The sequence below is a fragment of the Cyprinodon variegatus genome, unplaced genomic scaffold, assembly GCF_000732505.1.
Source record: "Cyprinodon variegatus isolate N-32 unplaced genomic scaffold, C_variegatus-1.0 Scaffold1545, whole genome shotgun sequence".
NCBI classification, from domain to species: Eukaryota; Metazoa; Chordata; class Actinopteri; order Cyprinodontiformes; family Cyprinodontidae; genus Cyprinodon; species Cyprinodon variegatus.
The window spans coordinates 107,485-125,735 of NW_015151998.1; the positions used below are offsets into that span (position 1 = coordinate 107,485).

At 36.0% G+C, this 18,251-nt stretch overlaps 1 protein-coding gene across 1 annotated transcript in view; it reads left to right on the plus strand.

The window, feature by feature from the left end:
- The window catches only part of LOC107103862 (receptor-type tyrosine-protein phosphatase-like N), a 30,236-nt gene extending 12,426 nt beyond the window's left edge, over positions 1-17,810 (plus strand). Inside the window, exons 3-24 of the mRNA XM_015403704.1 lie at positions 2,140-2,250; positions 2,507-2,630; positions 2,724-2,871; positions 3,039-3,234; positions 5,189-5,332; positions 5,442-5,567; positions 5,701-5,735; positions 5,825-6,069; positions 6,161-6,247; positions 6,330-6,409; positions 6,569-6,633; positions 9,429-9,638; positions 11,455-11,721; positions 11,809-11,956; positions 12,152-12,225; positions 12,508-12,585; positions 14,325-14,444; positions 14,609-14,775; positions 16,839-16,892; positions 16,977-17,041; positions 17,420-17,493; positions 17,601-17,810. Of these exons, the coding sequence (XP_015259190.1) occupies positions 2,140-2,250; positions 2,507-2,630; positions 2,724-2,871; positions 3,039-3,234; positions 5,189-5,332; positions 5,442-5,567; positions 5,701-5,735; positions 5,825-6,069; positions 6,161-6,247; positions 6,330-6,409; positions 6,569-6,633; positions 9,429-9,638; positions 11,455-11,721; positions 11,809-11,956; positions 12,152-12,225; positions 12,508-12,585; positions 14,325-14,444; positions 14,609-14,775; positions 16,839-16,892; positions 16,977-17,041; positions 17,420-17,493; positions 17,601-17,672 (2,690 nt within the window). The 3' untranslated portion in view covers positions 17,673-17,810. The remainder of the gene's footprint in view (positions 1-2,139; positions 2,251-2,506; positions 2,631-2,723; positions 2,872-3,038; positions 3,235-5,188; positions 5,333-5,441; positions 5,568-5,700; positions 5,736-5,824; positions 6,070-6,160; positions 6,248-6,329; positions 6,410-6,568; positions 6,634-9,428; positions 9,639-11,454; positions 11,722-11,808; positions 11,957-12,151; positions 12,226-12,507; positions 12,586-14,324; positions 14,445-14,608; positions 14,776-16,838; positions 16,893-16,976; positions 17,042-17,419; positions 17,494-17,600) is intronic.
- Positions 17,811-18,251: the final 441 nt, after the last annotated feature.

An 18,251-nucleotide genomic window follows, 5' to 3' on the forward strand; every position in this document is an offset into this window, starting at 1 on the left:
AAAAAAAAAAAAAAATCACATATATATATTTATATTTAAATATAAACATCTAATATGCAGGTCAGATTAACATAAAGAAAAGCTGATAGTTTAAAATGTAATATAAAGTACATATCTAATTGTAACATACATAACCATTGCATTAATACATAAATACTCCTACACACACACACACACAGACACACACACAACTTAAATCTAATATAGTCTTTGAGGAATATTAGAATATTGAGATATATTTTTATAGTGTGCCTATATATATAAAATAATTGCTGTCAACTTTTCATTCAGCAACAATTGTAGCTTATCTCCTCATCACGTCATTCTCAATTATTTACATTTTCAATGTATAAAAATATGTAAATAAATGTACATGTTTAGCTTCTAAACTCTCATCATTGTAATTTAAATAATCCCTACAGTTAAACTGAGTTGCTGCATGTTAATCATGATGCTTGAACATTACATCAGGATTTTATTTTACTTGGAAATCAGTCTCATATGAGATGGCTCATGGCGTTCCATGTGTGCAGCTTCTGATTATTTGCCATTCTGTTCTGGGTGTAAAACTATCTTATCAGCTGAGTATAACATTTCCACATCTTATCTCACTAGAGCAGATTTGGTCGGGTGCAATTTAGCCAGTGTGGTGCCTGCAGTGACTCATCAGTGCACCAAATGAAACAATTCTCTTCCCTGCATTATCTTTCTTCTGACTAAACTGAGTGATATTTTCTCACAGCTAAAATCTGAGCAAACAGGTTTATGAACAAAAGAAAAAAATCTGTTTCATTTATGTTCTGTAATTAGGTTAAAATGGTCTCTGTTGCAAAGGAAAGCTCTATGTTTACATTTTTAAGCTTTCTCTCCCTGATTCCTTCCTGAGAAGAGGTCACTCGGGGCAAACGTTTTAAATAACACTTCATAAAGTATATGTAGTAAATAACTATGAGACATGAAAACAGTTTAAAATTGAAATCTAACAGACCAGAGAAAAAAACTCAGGTTACAAATGACAGTGTTTTACCTCTGGGATCGCTTCTTTAGAATCTTGGGCCAGAATTAAAGAATCATTTTCTACATCTTAAGGGTTTCCCTCAGTCACATCATCACATGTTACATCATTACATCATGTGTATATCTGTAAATGAGGAAACATCACTGGTTCTAGCCATATCTAGATATTATACAGTGTTTTAGATCAAGGACAACGGTGACATTTCATTTCCAAAACAGAACTGCCCTAATTACATAAACTGCTTGGGATAACATTAATCATAACACATAAAAAGCATGCATTATTAGGGTTTAAAAAGGCATATACATGAATAATAAAAAATAATCCCAATACCTTTGATAATTACTTGGTTTGTGATTTAATAGTATGTAACAGTGATTACCTCAATGTAAATAGACTAAAGATGCAAATACAAATTTTTGTCTTACTTATATTGATTAATTTCCCTCTATCTGTACTGTCAAGACATAATTTAGGGCTTCACGTGATGTAAATGTAATGCATACTCTTTATATATTATTTTATTTGTATTGTTTATTCATTTTTATTATATTGTACTCAAAATAATACTTTTATTTAAAATAATAAGATGAGTGAATTTTGCATTTCTTAAATTGGTGTTTCAACAGTTTACAGCTGCTTTTTCAGGTTTACTGAAAGGTATTTAAAGGTAGACACTGGCAAAAATAGAAAGCTCTCTAACTTTTAAACCATGCCTCGCGTTTGTAATAGGTTGAAGATGGATTCTAATAAAACACCCAATAATATCTTCATGCCCTTTAAAGGCTCTTTTTTTTTAATTCTTTAATCTCAGTAGCATTATATGGGTTACTGAATCCATGAAAATGCGGTGGTATGACTGGATCTAGTATTTTCTAAAATCATTATTTTAAAATTAAAAGATAAATATACTTCACATGAATGTTTCAGTGTTCCAGTAGCCCTAATGACATGTTCTCAGATGTTCTCATTTAAAATATGTGTTTAATTGCCATTGAGATTCAAAACAGGTTTACTTTTGCAAACGTTCAGTAAGGGTTCATGAAGCAGTTGATGATGTAAAAAAATGCCATTTAAAGTTTTCCTCCTTCAGCTGCATTTTAAATCTGTGCCTATTTCAGATGGGTTGTTTGGTCAATGCCGGAGCTCCAAACAGGACCAGGTCCAGTACCAGGTGACAGTTCCTGTGCTAAAGAGGATGCAGGAAGTCCTCAAACAGCTCATGTTGCAAGGTAAGACAGACCATGGAAATATCAAAAAGTTTAGGTTTATTTACGAAGCTTAAACTTTTAAAAGTATTATGTTAAGAGTCTGATTCCATTAAGTCAATTCCCTGGTTTTAAAGGATGCTAAACTCAAAATGTTTAAATGAAAAAAATAAATGTAGAAACCGTATGTAGATATGCACTTGATTTTAACACACTCTCTTCTAGCTCAGCTTTTATGTTTTTGCGTAATTCTAGTTTGTACATGTGTGCGTATGTGCAGGTCTGTCATGGCAAGATGACATCACCCAGTATATTTTATCAAAGGAGCTGAAGAGAGTTCCACATACCACTGTTCCCTCAAAGCCAGCCTCTTCCTCCTCCTCACCTTCTTCTCATTTAACTCAGTGAGCACTTTGATTTAGGTGTTTAAAGAACCCAAAGTTGTTAAAAAAATTTAAGCATGTAAATCCTGCTTGTGTTTCTGTACTGTTTAACAGCTCAAAACAGCATATCTCCCACCAACCCAAATCTAAATCAGGGTCCACATCTTCTGGTGGTAAATATGTGGACTATATGTATGTTGAGCCTCCTCAGTCCCCGCTGCGCATACAAACAGCCTCTTTGGACCCATATGCATACCACCAGGTATATAAGCACACTTATTTGCTGAAGTTAGCTAGAGCAATTTGAAGTGATGGTTTCATTAATGACAGCAATCACGACTTTAAATCTCAGATTAAAGATTCAGATTAAATCAAAATCAAATGCTTTTTATACTAATTATAACAAACTTTGATCTTAATTAATCTCAGCATAGATACCAAGACGAAATGGAGAGATCTCTTCTGAGTGCAGCAGGGGGATATGCTCGCCCATCTTCAAGGTCCCAGGCCAGCCAGAGGGAACGAGAGCGGGACAGGCAGCTGCTACAGGAAGCTCTGTCTTTATACCTGGCATCTGTGCAGCCATCTTATCGGCACAGAGGGTCTGCTCCTATAGCTTCTCCAGGTAAATTCATCTTTATATTTGATGCAATATCGTAAAGTTCCTACAAATCTGCAGTGTGCAAACAGAGAGAAAGAACAAACACCATGTATTTTTGAGAAAAGAGTGACTTTATGTTTTATAGCCAAATCTTCAAGATACAGATGCAAAGAAACCGGTCAGCGTAATGACAGTTTCAGAAGTTTTAAAATCGTAAAACTTTTAAAAAAACTAAAACTAAAAATGTTTTTAATCATTTTGTTTTCAAAATCAAATCTTAGCTGCAGCATTCACAGATCTAGGGAGAGGAGACTCCAGCTCTCATGTATAGTGACTTTGTGTATAAGGTAATTTTTCTTGCATGTTGGCCAAAAAGCTGTGTGCTCAAATTAAGCACATGGGTACTTACAGTATGCAGATAGGCTACTTCCCCTGGTCTCATCTATGATTACTACCAGAGACTCAGTTTGATGGAAATGTGAGCAGCTGTTTTATTGTGTTCGAGCTCTTGGTGTTTTTTTATGCCGAGCTCTTTATGCTTATTGTTAAAAGACCTGGAAGTTCTTCCTCTTAGCTTTCTATATCTCTGAGGCTAGGCTGTGACAGCTGCACTAAGTCAGATTTCTTACATAATAAACTACTGTCAGCAGGTGGAAAAAAGAAAAACAAAGATGGTGAAAATCCCTGCTCCCACTTTTCTATGTGCTCAGTTTTACAATCGCTGTGCACTTTGTGCACGGTATGCAGTACCATCACTTCTAAATTATGTTCCAGAAAATTCCTTGTTGAAGGACATGCAGCACGTACCAGGACTTCAACCCCAAAACATCCGATTCAGATGAAATACATCAATAAAATACATGATACAATATAATACAAGTTAGATCAGCGAAGTGCTGGACAAGTACAAATAATGTTTAGGGCCTACATCTTGAAAATGACACTATTACAGTATTTGTCAGTCCATTTTTATTTATTTGAAAAACAACTTTTTAATATTAATGTTTTGAAAACAGCAGTAGTAGTTGGCCTAGTGTTTAGAGCAGTGTGCTTGTGCTCTGAAAAGGTTGCAAGTATCCGGTTCCATTCCCACATCCTGCACTCTGGGTTCCAGAGCAAGACCCTCTACACCACACTGCTCCCCAGGCGCTGCACAGTAGCAGCCCGCTGCTTGCTAAGGGGATGGTTCAAATGCAGACAGTGAATTTCCCCATTGTGGAACAATAAAGGGATATACAGTAAATAAGGGGAAGAAATTAAACATTTAAATCATTTTGCACCTATAATGGTGGATGTGCTTCCACATGGGACAACTATGTTTTATCTATAATTTAGTTAAATTAACAAAGAAAACAGATTTTAAGAAAGATTAAAAGTTGAGAAAAGATAAAGTACAAGAAATACAGAGCAACATTAGAGAACTATTGCTCATCCTATAAAAACTGACAAAATAAAGGACTTCTACACATAACAATTGATGGGTTAAAGCTAAGTGACTGCATCGTCAGTCTGTCATAGATTAACACCTATTAAAATGTATAAACAAATAGCCACCTATCTCTATTCATATCTACTTTGGAATCACACATAGATTGATCACCAACCTCCTAACTGCAGTCTTTAAGCATATTTTCCTTAATGTTCTTTGCAGTGTGCCAACATGATTATGATGGATGAATAATGATGAATAATTCATGCAAAAACAGCAAAGAAAAGCCAAGTACATATATATTTGAATTAATGAATTACTTTATTTCAGAGAATTTGGTAAAAAGTTACAAATGCAACACATGCAAACATTATGCTATATATACATGTATATATAATTTAGTGATTATGTCTGAAAAGGAGTGAAGACATGAAACTTATTTTATCATACCCCTTCACCCTCCTATAGTCCATAACATTAACAATTCTTCTGACTACTAGTTAACATATGTGTCCACATTCACCCATGATTGCATTTTTTTCTATATAGGTTTGCCTTATTATGAGGATGTAGAGATACCAGTGGACTATGTGGAAGATTACACCCTAGAGGAGAGGCTTGGTACTAGAGAAAGACAAAACCTGCAGAATAAGAAAGCTCCAAAGGAATCTGCTCATCTGCCTGGGAAAAACGGTAAACTAATAGACTTGAATGACAGATTTATATGCAGGATAGCACCTTTAACAGTAATATAAGGCAATATGCTTGTTACCTCAGTGGATACATTGATCTTCTCTGTTAGATGACCTGCTCCAGAGGATATCAGATGTCTTGCAAAGGTACAACATTGATCCAAGGGAACTCAGCCAGGAACAACTCTACAAGCTGGCTCTGATACTCCAGCTGCTTCAAGCGCAAGACAAAACAGGTAAAAACTCCTTAAGTTTAACTCCCTTTTTTTAAATATAGGTTTTCATCTTTCGGATGAAAGCAACCACAGTATGCTAAGTGAAATTATAGCAACATTAATCTGAAACTTAGCTTTCTTTCTGTCAACATAGACCCGAATGCCAAAGATCTCGTCACTCTAAAGGAGGTATGTTGCTCCTAATAATTAACAGCTATCTAAACTTATAACAAAGACTTTTTACACTCTCCTGCTTCCTATCACTTTTGTAAATGCAGTTGCTACAAAAAGAAAGTATGTCCAAACCAGAAAAGGCTGTCCCTGTGCCTGGCCTTCTTGATTCTCCTGCTGCATCTTCCACTAAACACCCTGATAAAACTCTACCTAAGAGTGCCACCCTCCCCACATCTGCCTCCAGACCTCCACAAGCTGCTCCTGTTGAAGTTGAAAAAGACTTTGGGGAGCCTCTAATGGAGGGTACTGGAGGCAAAGAGGAGTATGGTTACATCGTCACTAACCAGAGGTCAGCGTTTGTGCTACAAAAACTAATAGAGACCAGCGAATGCATTAAGCATGATTAATCTCATGAGGATATTTTTTTATTATTATTCCAGTCCCCTGAATCTGTATGATGGAGTGAAGCTGTTGCAGCTTCTGGCTGAAAAAATACACTTGACAACAAGCAGCTTCATAAATATCAGGTAAGGCTGCTTCAGAGAGTTGCTAGTTTTTAGTTTTTTTTCTGAGCCTTCAACATGCATCTTCTTTTTTGTGCGTCACCAGTGCGGTGGGTCAGGCCTTGACTTTCCGTATCCGGCAGAATGAACACAACATGACGGCTGCAGAGGTAGCTGCCAAAGCTGGTGAGAGGCACACTTTAGCTTTATCACCTATGATTCATATCTACACATGCACATGCACATGCACATTCTACGTACATAGGCACTTTATTCTCTCACAATTGGAGTGTTATACCTTTCTCTAGTCTTGCTTTTTGAGATGTTTTTTTCCCACCTTAACAGAATCTGAGAAGAATTTCCTGGAGTCTGAAACTGGCCTGAAAATTGTCCAGACTGGTGTAGGAGAGGTAATTCAAATCATAAGGTTAACTCCCACTATAAGAGATTTACATGAAGTGTATCTGCTATTGACTGATTTTTTCATTTTGATCTACCTTATCACATATTTTAATTTTAATCACATTCATGGGCTTCTACTATTAGTATGTAAAGGTAACTTATGCACACACCCTGATGGTGGCCAGCAGGTGTAACAGCTAAAGAGACAGCTTACACAAGCTATAACTTAAACATTATTTTTTTAAGACGTAGATCCATGTTGTAACTCTAGTCCCATTGCTCTTGAAGGAAAAAAAAAAGCTGTTTGCCTTATATGTCGGGCTGGGCAATCAATTGATTTTTATCAACTAAATGAAATATTTGCTTATGTAGATTTCATTTTTGAAAATTGTACTTTTTTTCACCAGTCCACTCTTTTGACTTCTGTAGCTCAGAGTAACTTCAGATATTGATAATAATAATAATAATAATAATAATAATAATAATAATAATAATAATAAAAATAAGTTGATATACTACCAAACTATATAATATCACTTGCTGCAACAATTATTGTGCTATATTTTTATTATTCGTTATGAAATATGATTATTATTAAATATTATGATTTATTTTTTTTACCTACCTGTCATTTATTTCAAAGTATCTATGTTTCTTATGTAACTTTGACGCCTCTTGGCCAGGACTCCCTTGAAAAAGAGGTTTTTAATCTCAATGGGATTTTTTTCCTGGTTAAATAAAGGTTAAACAAAAAAAAGTTAAATATATATTTTACAAGCATGTTGGCACAACTGGAATTTCTTTAACTAATAAAACCAAGAATCTAACAACATCTACTAATTAACTGAAAAAACTAAAATACTGTGTAAAAATATATCTAGCCCAATCAATGGTCCAAAAAAAGTAACAGACATAAATAAAATAACTACCATAAATAATTAAAACTGATGAAAAATAAACTAAGATTTAACAGGAACTAAATGGTTTCTCAGAGGCTAAGAAGAAATTATTTAAAGACTATATTTCGTATTCTAATGTCTACTGTTGATCTCAAAGTTAAAATGTTGGAAGTGAAATGCATAGCTTGGAAGCTGACTGCTTTGCTTGTACCTTAGATTGTTGATCATTTTTAGTGTTAAAATTCTTATTTAATCCTTTACTGATACTTGCTCTGACGCTGATAACAATGCGGTGCATTTTTCTTGCCTTAAAGGTTTGTTTTTCACCCTCAACTACCTTTTGAGCTGTAATTTGAGCTGTGAGTCATTTTTTCTCTAGTGCGTGTGTACAGATCTGTAGCCACAGCCAGTAAGTCAGGCGACACCTTTAGAGAGCCATTACTTCACTTGTTGCCATGGTGTTTAAACTCCTCCACCTCCCACCCCTTACTCCAACATCATAGGTGCTATGGCAACTGTCACAAGCATCGATGACCCCAGTATCTGCCATTCACACAACAAGCCTCCCCCACATCTCTTACATTGTGCATAAAAAGATGAATATAGACTGCAAGACACGTGTGCCAAAAGAAAAAAAAAGAAAATATATATATACATATATATATATATATATGGTTATTTTTTGATTTGCTAAAGTCACATAGTGTATTCTGTAGGGTTTTCTTATATTTAGAAAATCAGATTTACTCTAAAATCAGTGTCTAATATTATTTTAGCTTGATTCAAAATATATTCATGTAAGCATGTACTGATGCTCCATTTGGGCTTGCCTCTGTAATCCAGAGGGTTAGATCCGTCGCTTAATGGGTCATTTGACCTGATGCACCACAACAGCCTGAATTACCCTTAAACATCAGAACTAATTTAGCTAAAAGGTGATGTTGAACACTAAAAAACATATGAGCGCTACCTGACCAAAAATATATTTTTTTGTCTCTCTGTTGTAGGATTTAATTCAGAGGAATGAATGTGGCTTTGTCTTTATTAGTACCTCCATGACCTCTCAATCAGCCGCTCCAATATGGTCCTCTTGTCAGATTCCAGAACATTGAGGGAGATCGTTTAAGTTAGTAACAGTGCAGTGTTGCCAGTGTCCTTCAGGGGCTAAACCTGGAAGTTACTGGTCTAGCACCCATAGTGGCCGCTTATTTTCTACTAAATGAATGCGTTCTCTCTAACAAACATATATTGAAATTCAGCTCACTTATAAATTTCCTCATGCAAACTGTAAAAATAAATTTGAGGCTTTTGTATTAATTGCACATTTCTTTATGTTGCCATTTTTTCTTCTTTTTTTTTGACAGACATTTTGCCGGGGTCCTGCACAGAGCAATTTGTGCATATGTTTACCAATAAAATATTGAAATATATATATTTTTCCCACTGAAGAGAAGAGCTGCAAAAAACAAAACCCTCCAACCTTTTATAAACAAGTGGGATAACTGTTTGGATAGCGTTTATGTGAAGATGTCCTATGGGATGTTTGGTTTTTCTTTATGACAACCTCAGCTGTCCTTTTACCGGATTTATAGAGCACAAGCACCCTGACCTTTCAGACTTCTGTCTGTGAAACTCAGCCTTGGCTGCTCATCCAGCACACACAGCTGTCTGTTGCTGTTACCGAGAGTCAAATCAGTTGTGAAAAAAAAGGAGTCGACATTTAGATCAAAGTCAAAAGACAGCCCATGTTCTGCAGCAGTTAAATTTTTCTTGACAAGTGGATTTTCAAAAAAAGAATCGGAAAAACAATATTAACCAGTAATTATTCAATAACAATCCATTTTTGGTAGCTTTATTCCGTTCTTCTTTGCCATTTTCTTGATGCTATTCTTTCTTTCCTCCAGAGAACAAATGCACGTGGTCTCCCTCAGGTCATTAGAGTCCCTCCAGGATCCAGTGGTACAGTCATCACCCTTGTTTCCATGGCAGTGGTTGGCGGTGTGCTGGTACTGGCAATGGGAATAGCTTGTTTCAGGCACTATGGCCACCATGTCGCCAATGGTAAGCTCGGCTTGGGGCCAGAAGGAGGAGCAGACACACACTTTGACTACCAGGTGAGACTTAACATTATGTGGACCTAGCGGGCTTATTGAAAGAATTGACAGCTCAAATAGGACTGCCATTTACTTTTGACAGACCTGTTGTGATGAGGTATTAAAATGCAAGAAAACATTTACATGGAAAACATACTTCTGGGAAATGATCCCTTTTATTAGAAAACTGGGTTTTTCATTTTCTGGTTCTTCATTTTCTTTAACTTGGACTTCAGTTTTTTTTTTTTTTGCCCATATAGAAACTGTTATTTATCTATTTATTTAGTTTTGGCTTTGCACAGTATAATGCAAAGCCTTTTCAAAAGTTATCACCAGTCAACACCACACACTTTTTTTAATTTCCAAAGTAATGTAATGGAACAAAAAAGACAATGTGGTTCATTTAGTCTCTAGATTCTTGTGGTCTCTGAAAAAGATTGAGTTATACCATTAAAATATTGCTACTGGATTTTGATTAAATTGTGTGTCTGATAACAATAGAACCAAGCAGACTACATCTAAATATAGACAGTATGTATTTTGTTGTGATGATAGTGTTTATTGTTAAGAGGTAAAATATTATCCATAGCTTTCAAGATTTTACCAAATAAAGTTAAGAAAAATATGACATTGCCTGTTTTTCAACTCAGAACCCCTGACTCAATTTTTTTTAGAACCATCGTTACACAATCTTTTGGAGTCTATGAGATTTTATTTAACTGACCTTTTGTGTAGTGCCCATAGACAACATGTGTTGGAAACTGGAGCTTTCTAATTTATACTGAGACACAGCAGGGGGTTTAGGAGTATCATAAACAAAGGGGCAGTCGCATCATTCACATTTTAGTTGTTAAAGAAACCATGAATCTATTTCCTTTCACTTTTACAAAGTGTTGGAAAGAACCTGGTGGATACTTGGATTGTTTCGAAGTAAACAGAAATTAAGCCTGGGTAGTCCCTTAGCCATGAGGTTTAAAAAGGACCCACATGCAGAGACAGAGCTGAGGTGATTTCTTGCAGATTTAGTAAAAAAAAAAAATATTTAAAAATACAGAATCCAAAGTCTCGAACTGATGAACAAGGAAAACTCAAAAACCAAAAAAGTTAGGAGACACAAGGGAGGCATAAACCAAAAGAATGACGAGGATCCCACAAAGAGTAACTTAACAATAGGTGTATATGTGACAGAAATAGTGGGAGGACTAATTAGCTGATAGGGAGCAGGTGTAGACAGAAGTAACTAGAGGGGAAAGGAGACTGGCACAAGGGCCAACAGAGTGTAACTTAAAAAATAAAGCACTGCTTAAATATAACAGAAAATGGAAAAGAAACCAATGACCAAGAAAACAGAATAACATAAACTTAAAAAGAAACTTAAACAGAGGTCCAAAAAGTTCAGAATCATGACAGGTATTAAACTGTATTTTAATGGGATTCAACAGATTTATCATATTTATTAATCAGGTGATTTCTGAAGGCAACTGGTTTCCTATGAGTTGATTGTAGAACTATTAAAGTAAATAAAAACTTTTCATACATGCAAATACACTGTAAGCATAACTGCATAATATGCATACCACTGTATAGAAAATCGGTAAGAGATCTACTGTTGAGCCGCTTTGAAATTGTAAAGGGAAATCTGTCTCCTTACAAATAAATAAAAGGTATGAGGATTACTCTTTATTTTCTGCAAATTACTGTGGAGAGGTAGGTCTGGAGTCTCTGCTGCCTCCCCACCAGGTTCCAGTTAAAGCAGAATCCAACGACTGATTATTTGGAAAGCATATAAAGTAACAGCACATTAATGCATTCTAAATGTGTCTCATTCATTATTCAGGAGCTCTGTCGGCAGCACATGGCATCCAAATCCTCTCTCTGCCGCCAAGATTGTGTTGGCGGGTCAAGCAGTGGCATGGCGGGACCTGCCACAGGAACTGGAGCTGGCGGACGGAGGGGCACAGATACGTCCCGTGTGAGCAGTGTGTCCTCCCAGTTCAGCGACGGCCCCCAGCACAGCCCGTCCTCCACTCACAGCTCTACCCCATCCTGGAGCGAAGAGCCGGCCCAGTCTAATATGGACATCTCCACAGGTCACATGATACTGGTGAGGGGATAACAGAACATTCAAAGAGCAGTGGAGAAGTATGCCGGATGCATCTTGTGTGAATATAGATTTTTCTTGTGGTGGCAGGCGTACATGGAGGATCACCTGCGTAACAAGGATCGGCTGCAGAAGGAGTGGGAGGCTTTGTGCTCCTATCAGGCTGAGCCCTGCTCTGTAGCTGTGGCTCAGGAGCCTGCCAACATGGATAAAAACCGTCACGCTGATGCCCTCCCCTGTTAGTCACCAATGAATCCCTCTTTATGATTATTTCTGTCACTTTGTTCACACTGTATACTAAGTGCTAATGTAAAAGAACTGAAAGAACCACTAAAATTAAACATACCGAATATTTTTACTATATTTTCTTTACATTTTTTTTAGCACTAAGTGGATGACATTTTCTTTACGAAAGTCATTGTTTCTTTTTCAGATGATCACTCTCGTGTGAAGATGAAGCCAGAAGTAAACCCAAATAAACAAGATTATATCAACGCCAGTTTTATCGTAAGAAATTAATTATAAATCACCAGTATGAAACCTGATCTTACAAAAAAATATTTAGTTTTATGATGATTTTGATTTTAAAAGATCCACTATGAAAAATGATGAGGAAAAAACAGACACTTAACATCTTGACGAGACAAATTCAAATAAAATGTGTTAAACCTGTCTGTTTCATAGCTTCTCTTAATTTATATCAATAGTTATTATAATGTATTCAATTTCTTTTTTTTAATTCCATACCTATGAATTTGTATGACTCAAATTTTTCTCTCTGACTTTCAGTTCGATCATGACCCTCGCCAACCCGCCTATATTGCCACACAGGGCCCCCTGCCCCACACCGTTGCAGATTTCTGGCAGGTCAGTTTGTTCAGTAGTTTTTTTTTGCGTTGTTTATTCGCTTCCATGCTGCCATCCTGGTGTATATGTTTACAACATCTCTGCATCCACTGAAGACTGTAGAACACTGTATGGGACATTGTGTAGTACAATTTAACTACATCAGATTCACACTTTTTCAGTATACTTCAGTTCAAATATGCCATTTTGTTACATAGAAAAATGACAAATATTAATTCATTTGAATTTCAAGTGATGAATAAAATCAAGACTGTTACATATTCTTTAATTTGGAGGGACGTTGGTACATACTTAATGTTTTCAACATTTCTACTGGTTAAAGTCTGAAAAATGTGTCACCAATAAGCCTTAAATTTCTTTTCTCTGAAGTTAAATTAAATTAGGTAAAACCAATTGCCTTCAGAAGCAACAGCATAATTCAAACCCTCCTGTAATGTCTATTATGAATAGATCTGCTCTGTGAAGGTAAAATAACAGCATCAAGAATACAAGTAAAACACAGCAGACAGGTGAGGAAAAAAGTTTCCCAGTATCCAGACAGGCTCAGGATGTCTCTGAAAAGGAGGGTTGCAACTGTAAAACCTCCTTTAAACGTCTGTCCATCTAAACAGATAGACCAAATGGCATTATTCTGAGAAGTGGACAGGGTTTTATTGATTGCAGAGTAGTAAAGATCCATAGTTTAGGTGAGAAAACAAATACAGGCAGCGATTATTCCTTACCTCCACTGCTCTGTCTTTTATGAAAGAATAATAAAACTATTTTATCACTAAAAGCATCCAGTTTACATTTAGCCATAAGTCACAAAGGTGAGACAATAAACAAGTGAAAAAAGTTTCTTAATAAGGATTATGGCAAATTGAGCATTTTAGCCCACTTGAAAAACTTTTTGTGCCAGAACTAATCCTGCCCAACATGGCAACATCTAAAACAATAAAATGTGTGATTAGCTTTTTATTAGAAGGGTTGAGGGAGCTTAAAAAATAAAAACAAACACATAAATGAAAATTTGTAATCCAGTCCCTATGGTGAAGTATTTAAAGTCTTTAACTCTAATGCAGGGGACCCCTGCATTTTCTTAAATTTCTTAAAAAGTATGAATTTAGGACAACAAATGGACATCTCACCTCTCATATTTTTTTATAACCATACAGTTAATCGGTTTCTTTTCATTTAACAGCCATTTGTAGGAGCCAGTTATTTTTTGTTGATAATTAACTGAGTTTTTATTTTTTTGTAGATAATCTAATTAAGGTTATTTATTTTTACTTGATTGTTTGATAATTGTTTTGAGATTATGTTGTTGGTTATTTAGTTGTTTCCATGTTTACGGTTAGTTATGCAGCAATTTGGATGAATTAAGTTTATAAATAGGCTGTTAATGGTAGGACCAGCATGCAGTGGGCGTATGTTTTTTAACAGCGTAAGAGAAGCATGGAAGAAATGTTTGTCATTTTTGTTTTCTTGCTTAAGGAGAAATTAACCACAAAACAAAAGGGCTTTAACTGGAAAATTTATTTCTTTTTGCCTGCATAAATTACTTGTCCATGGTGCATCTGTGGCCCTTGTGGATTTTTTTTGTGTTGTCAAGGCTGGGCTCCAACAGCTATGCATTACATTATGCAGTTTTTTTTTGTGTGTTTTTTTTTTTTTAGGTATTTGTGGACAAACAGAAAAAAAATGACATTTCACATATTGTAAACCATATCCATAACCAGTGTTATCTTATTGATATGCAGATGGTTTGGGAGAATGGCTGCACAGTAATCGTGATGATGACGGCTCTGGTGGAAGATGGAGAAAAGCAGAGTGAAAGATACTGGCCTGATGAAGGTTCTTCACTCTATCACATTTATGAGGTTTGTCTTTTCGGCCGCATCTCTTAATTACATGATGGGGAATCCCAAAGAAAAATTAGTACAATGGTTATTCTATTTTTGAAATATAAACATTTGTTGTGACGTTTGGAAAATTAAAATGTTATCTTTCTTCTTTGTCCTGCTTGTGTCTTTCTCTTATACAGGTGAATCTGGTATCAGAGCATATCTGGTGTAAGGACTTCCTGGTGCGCAGCTTCTACTTAAAGAACGTCCAGACACAGGAGACGAGAACATTGACACAGTTTCATTTGCTTAGTTGGCCTGGTGATGGTATTCCCACTTCTACAAGACCGCTGCTCGACTTTCGCAGGTAGAGAGGCTGGGCTCTCCACCTAGTTTATACTTAACTCTGTTCCATATAACTCAATCGTTTTCTACAAATACAGAGAACTTCAGTTTGTGTAATGCTGCATTTAAATCCTTTTTCAAGTCAGTACTTTTATTTCCCGCCTTCTGAGTTAGAGATGGTCAAATAAGTCTTTGTTGTCCTTACTTCATCTCCCATCCATTAATCACCTTGGCTCCCTCTCCCTCTCTCCCAGTGTGCAGGTTGATAGGTTTGTATTTTAACATCTCCCAGTGTCATTTTTGTGGTTTGCAGCTAGTACTCTGGCTCCAGTTGCATAGTCACAAAAATGAGCATTGGCAGGTGTGACTGGCTGCTGCAGGCTTCTCCCTCTCCTGCTGTCCTATCCCCACATCCTCACATCTATCTTAGAAAACGTAACATGCCCCCTCATTGTCTCCCTCATCATCACTTTTATGGGTCCTTTCACAGATTTCCATATTTTCTTTCCTCCTGCTTCCTTGAATTCATTTTAGCAATGATCCAAATGAAACTAAACCTGCCTAAGGAGCCGCTGTGTGCTCAGTTCCTTGCTAAAGTTTTTTTATACATTGATTTTTAAATATTCAAACCATAAGCATTGTGTTTAATTGGGGTTTTTGTGATAGAACAATACAAAGTACAGTATAACGTTAATGTTGTATCAAACAGCAAACTATTTTTTTATTTTTTTTTTATATATATTTTCCTTGCAAAAATCTTACAAATTACAGTGCAATCTATTTATTTTACAAGTTCCGGAATATATAAATATTTCCCATCCATGTGTAATTTAACCTTAGTATGAATGGGATTTTTCTTAAATTAGCAGTTTCTCACAAACTCCACTGTGATGACCAAACAAAACATACAGGTCAGGGATAAAGTTTAAGAAAGATTTATTTAAAAAAAATTATAAGTTATGAGAAAATATCCACAAAAGCGGTTTTAAATCGGAGGCAAAGCGGTGAAGTTTTTTCTGAAGACGATTCAACACATATCCAGGAATCTTTGTTAATTCTGTAGGCTCACACTACAACTAGGACCTTTATTTACTTTATAGCAGAAGATTCCTCTAACCCTCTATAAAAATTGTAAAGGATAGGACAGAGCTACAAACATGGGAAAACATGTATTCCACATGTAAACTAATACGATGAGAGTTAAGAGCATCAATCAGAAGAGAAACCAAGAGGCCAAAGTCTGAGGTTGATATGGCAAAGATTTGTCTTACATTCCATAACCTGTAGTTTACCATTAAATACTTGCCATGTATTGAACAAAGTGACCACATCAGATTAGATCATTTATTTCACTTTTTTGGCCTATATATAAAACCCTCAATTGTGGTGAAAAATATTGTAGGGCAACTTTGAATGAAAACCTACTTTAGGATCTGAGACTTGAGACTGAGAAGCTGATTCTGTTTCCAACTGGAAAACAATCTCAAGCAGACAGCAAGGTATACAACTAGTTGGGTTAAACCAAACTATTCATTTGTTGGAATGGCACTGTCTATACCTAGCGCAAAATCCCATTTAAGATACCTTGGCAGGACTTGAAGAAGGAATTGTTACATATCTCTCTCGCGCTCTCGAGATCTTGAGCTTTTTTTTTCTACAGACAAATAGCTAAACTTCAAAGGTGCAAAGCTGCTTAACATTCAGCTTTAAGTGCTTTGAAAGGTTGTTCAACTAATTGACTGATTATGTATTTATGCCACAATTCTCACATTGGTGTTTCTTTAAAAAGTTTGAAAACCATGTGTAAAAGTCGTGTAATTACTTTCTGCTGTGTGTTATTCAGTAGGCTATCACAAGAAATCCCAATAAATCACAGTGATGTCTTCTGTAAAATGTGAAAAAAAAAACTCAGGTGGTAAATTTGCAAGGCCCCATACAAAGCGTACATTTAATGATCTTCTAGCACATTTCACCTTGTGTGTGTACTGTACGTGCTTCTATCCTCTTTTTCAAAATAATTCTATAAGGTTCATCTTTTTTAATAAGGTTTTTTTTTTTTCCTTTACTGTTGTTTGTTCTTTTCAGGAAGGTGAATAAATGCTACCGAGGTCGATCCTGCCCTATCATTGTTCACTGCAGGTACAAAAAAATGACCTATCAATATACAGCATAAATGTTTCAACTTTATTGAAAACAGTTTGTTTTCTTCTCTTGTCATTGCAGTGATGGGACAAGCAGGGCTGGCACATACATTCTCATTGACATGGTGCTGAATCGCATGGCTAAAGGTGAGTCTCTCACACACCCACACACACACTTTATATCATGTGTGTAAAATGTTTAATAAAACATTTTAAAAACGCAGTTGTGATCGAGTTAACTTATCTAAGGATGTAGTTAACATTAAGCGACAGAAGAGGGGGCTGTTGTACCTAATATTAGTGGAGGTAACTCCATGAACTATTGGAGAAAATCAGTTTATTTATTTGATTTATTTGAAAAGGGTCAACTTAAATTGTGTTAAGTCATTGCAGAGTTTTATAACTAAAGCGCTATTACAGTATCAAATGTAAATAATGAATAATACCAATTAAAACAGCTTTATAACATCATAAATATATTCCACTGCCTGATACAGATGCTATCCCTTTTCCTCTTGCTATTAGGGGTGAAGGAGATTGATATCGCAGCCACACTGGAGCACATCAGAGACCAGAGGCCTGGACTGGTTCGCACCAAGGTACCAGCTGTTTTCTCTTATTTTCTGCATGTTTCTTCTTGCTTTTACAAACTTTATGGCTAAAGTTAATCAAAACCAAAATGCTTCCCTTCACTCCTCTTGTTCAGGACCAGTTTGAGTTTGCGCTGACAGCCGTTGCTGAGGAGGTGAACGCCATTTTGAAAGCTCTGCCACAGTGAGATCCAGCAGTTGAGGAACATGGCCACCAGACATGGAGGCACCTCAAAATACATGTTTCAAAGGAAATATTTATTGGATCTCTTTGATCTAGGTGGAGACAAGGGTATACACAGTCCCAGAAATGTCGAGCCTCATTTTCTGTTCTGTTTTCTGTTAATATAATGAGGTGGTGGCTTGTTGCTGATAGGCTGCAGATGGGACCACATTTATTCATAATTATACCACAAACGTAAAAGCTACCCACCTGATTACAAAAGGATGTAGCCATAAAACATAAAATTCAAACATTTGTGCCTGTCTGAATACAGGTTTATGCTTTACAAAAGAGGAGACAATATACCTCCCTGTGACCATGAAGTCTAAATCTCAGTGCCCGCTGGATAACAAACAGACGTTTTGCTGCATTGATAAGTAGACCAACATACATTAAAACCAAATGTCTATACATTCACCTTACTAAGTCAACGTGAAAGTAGTTTATTTTAAATCTTTGGATGTGGTTGTGTCAAGTGTCAATGTTGTCGATTTGTTTTTTTTACCCTGAGGCTGTGTCTTTGGCTTAAAGATGTAAGTTCCTC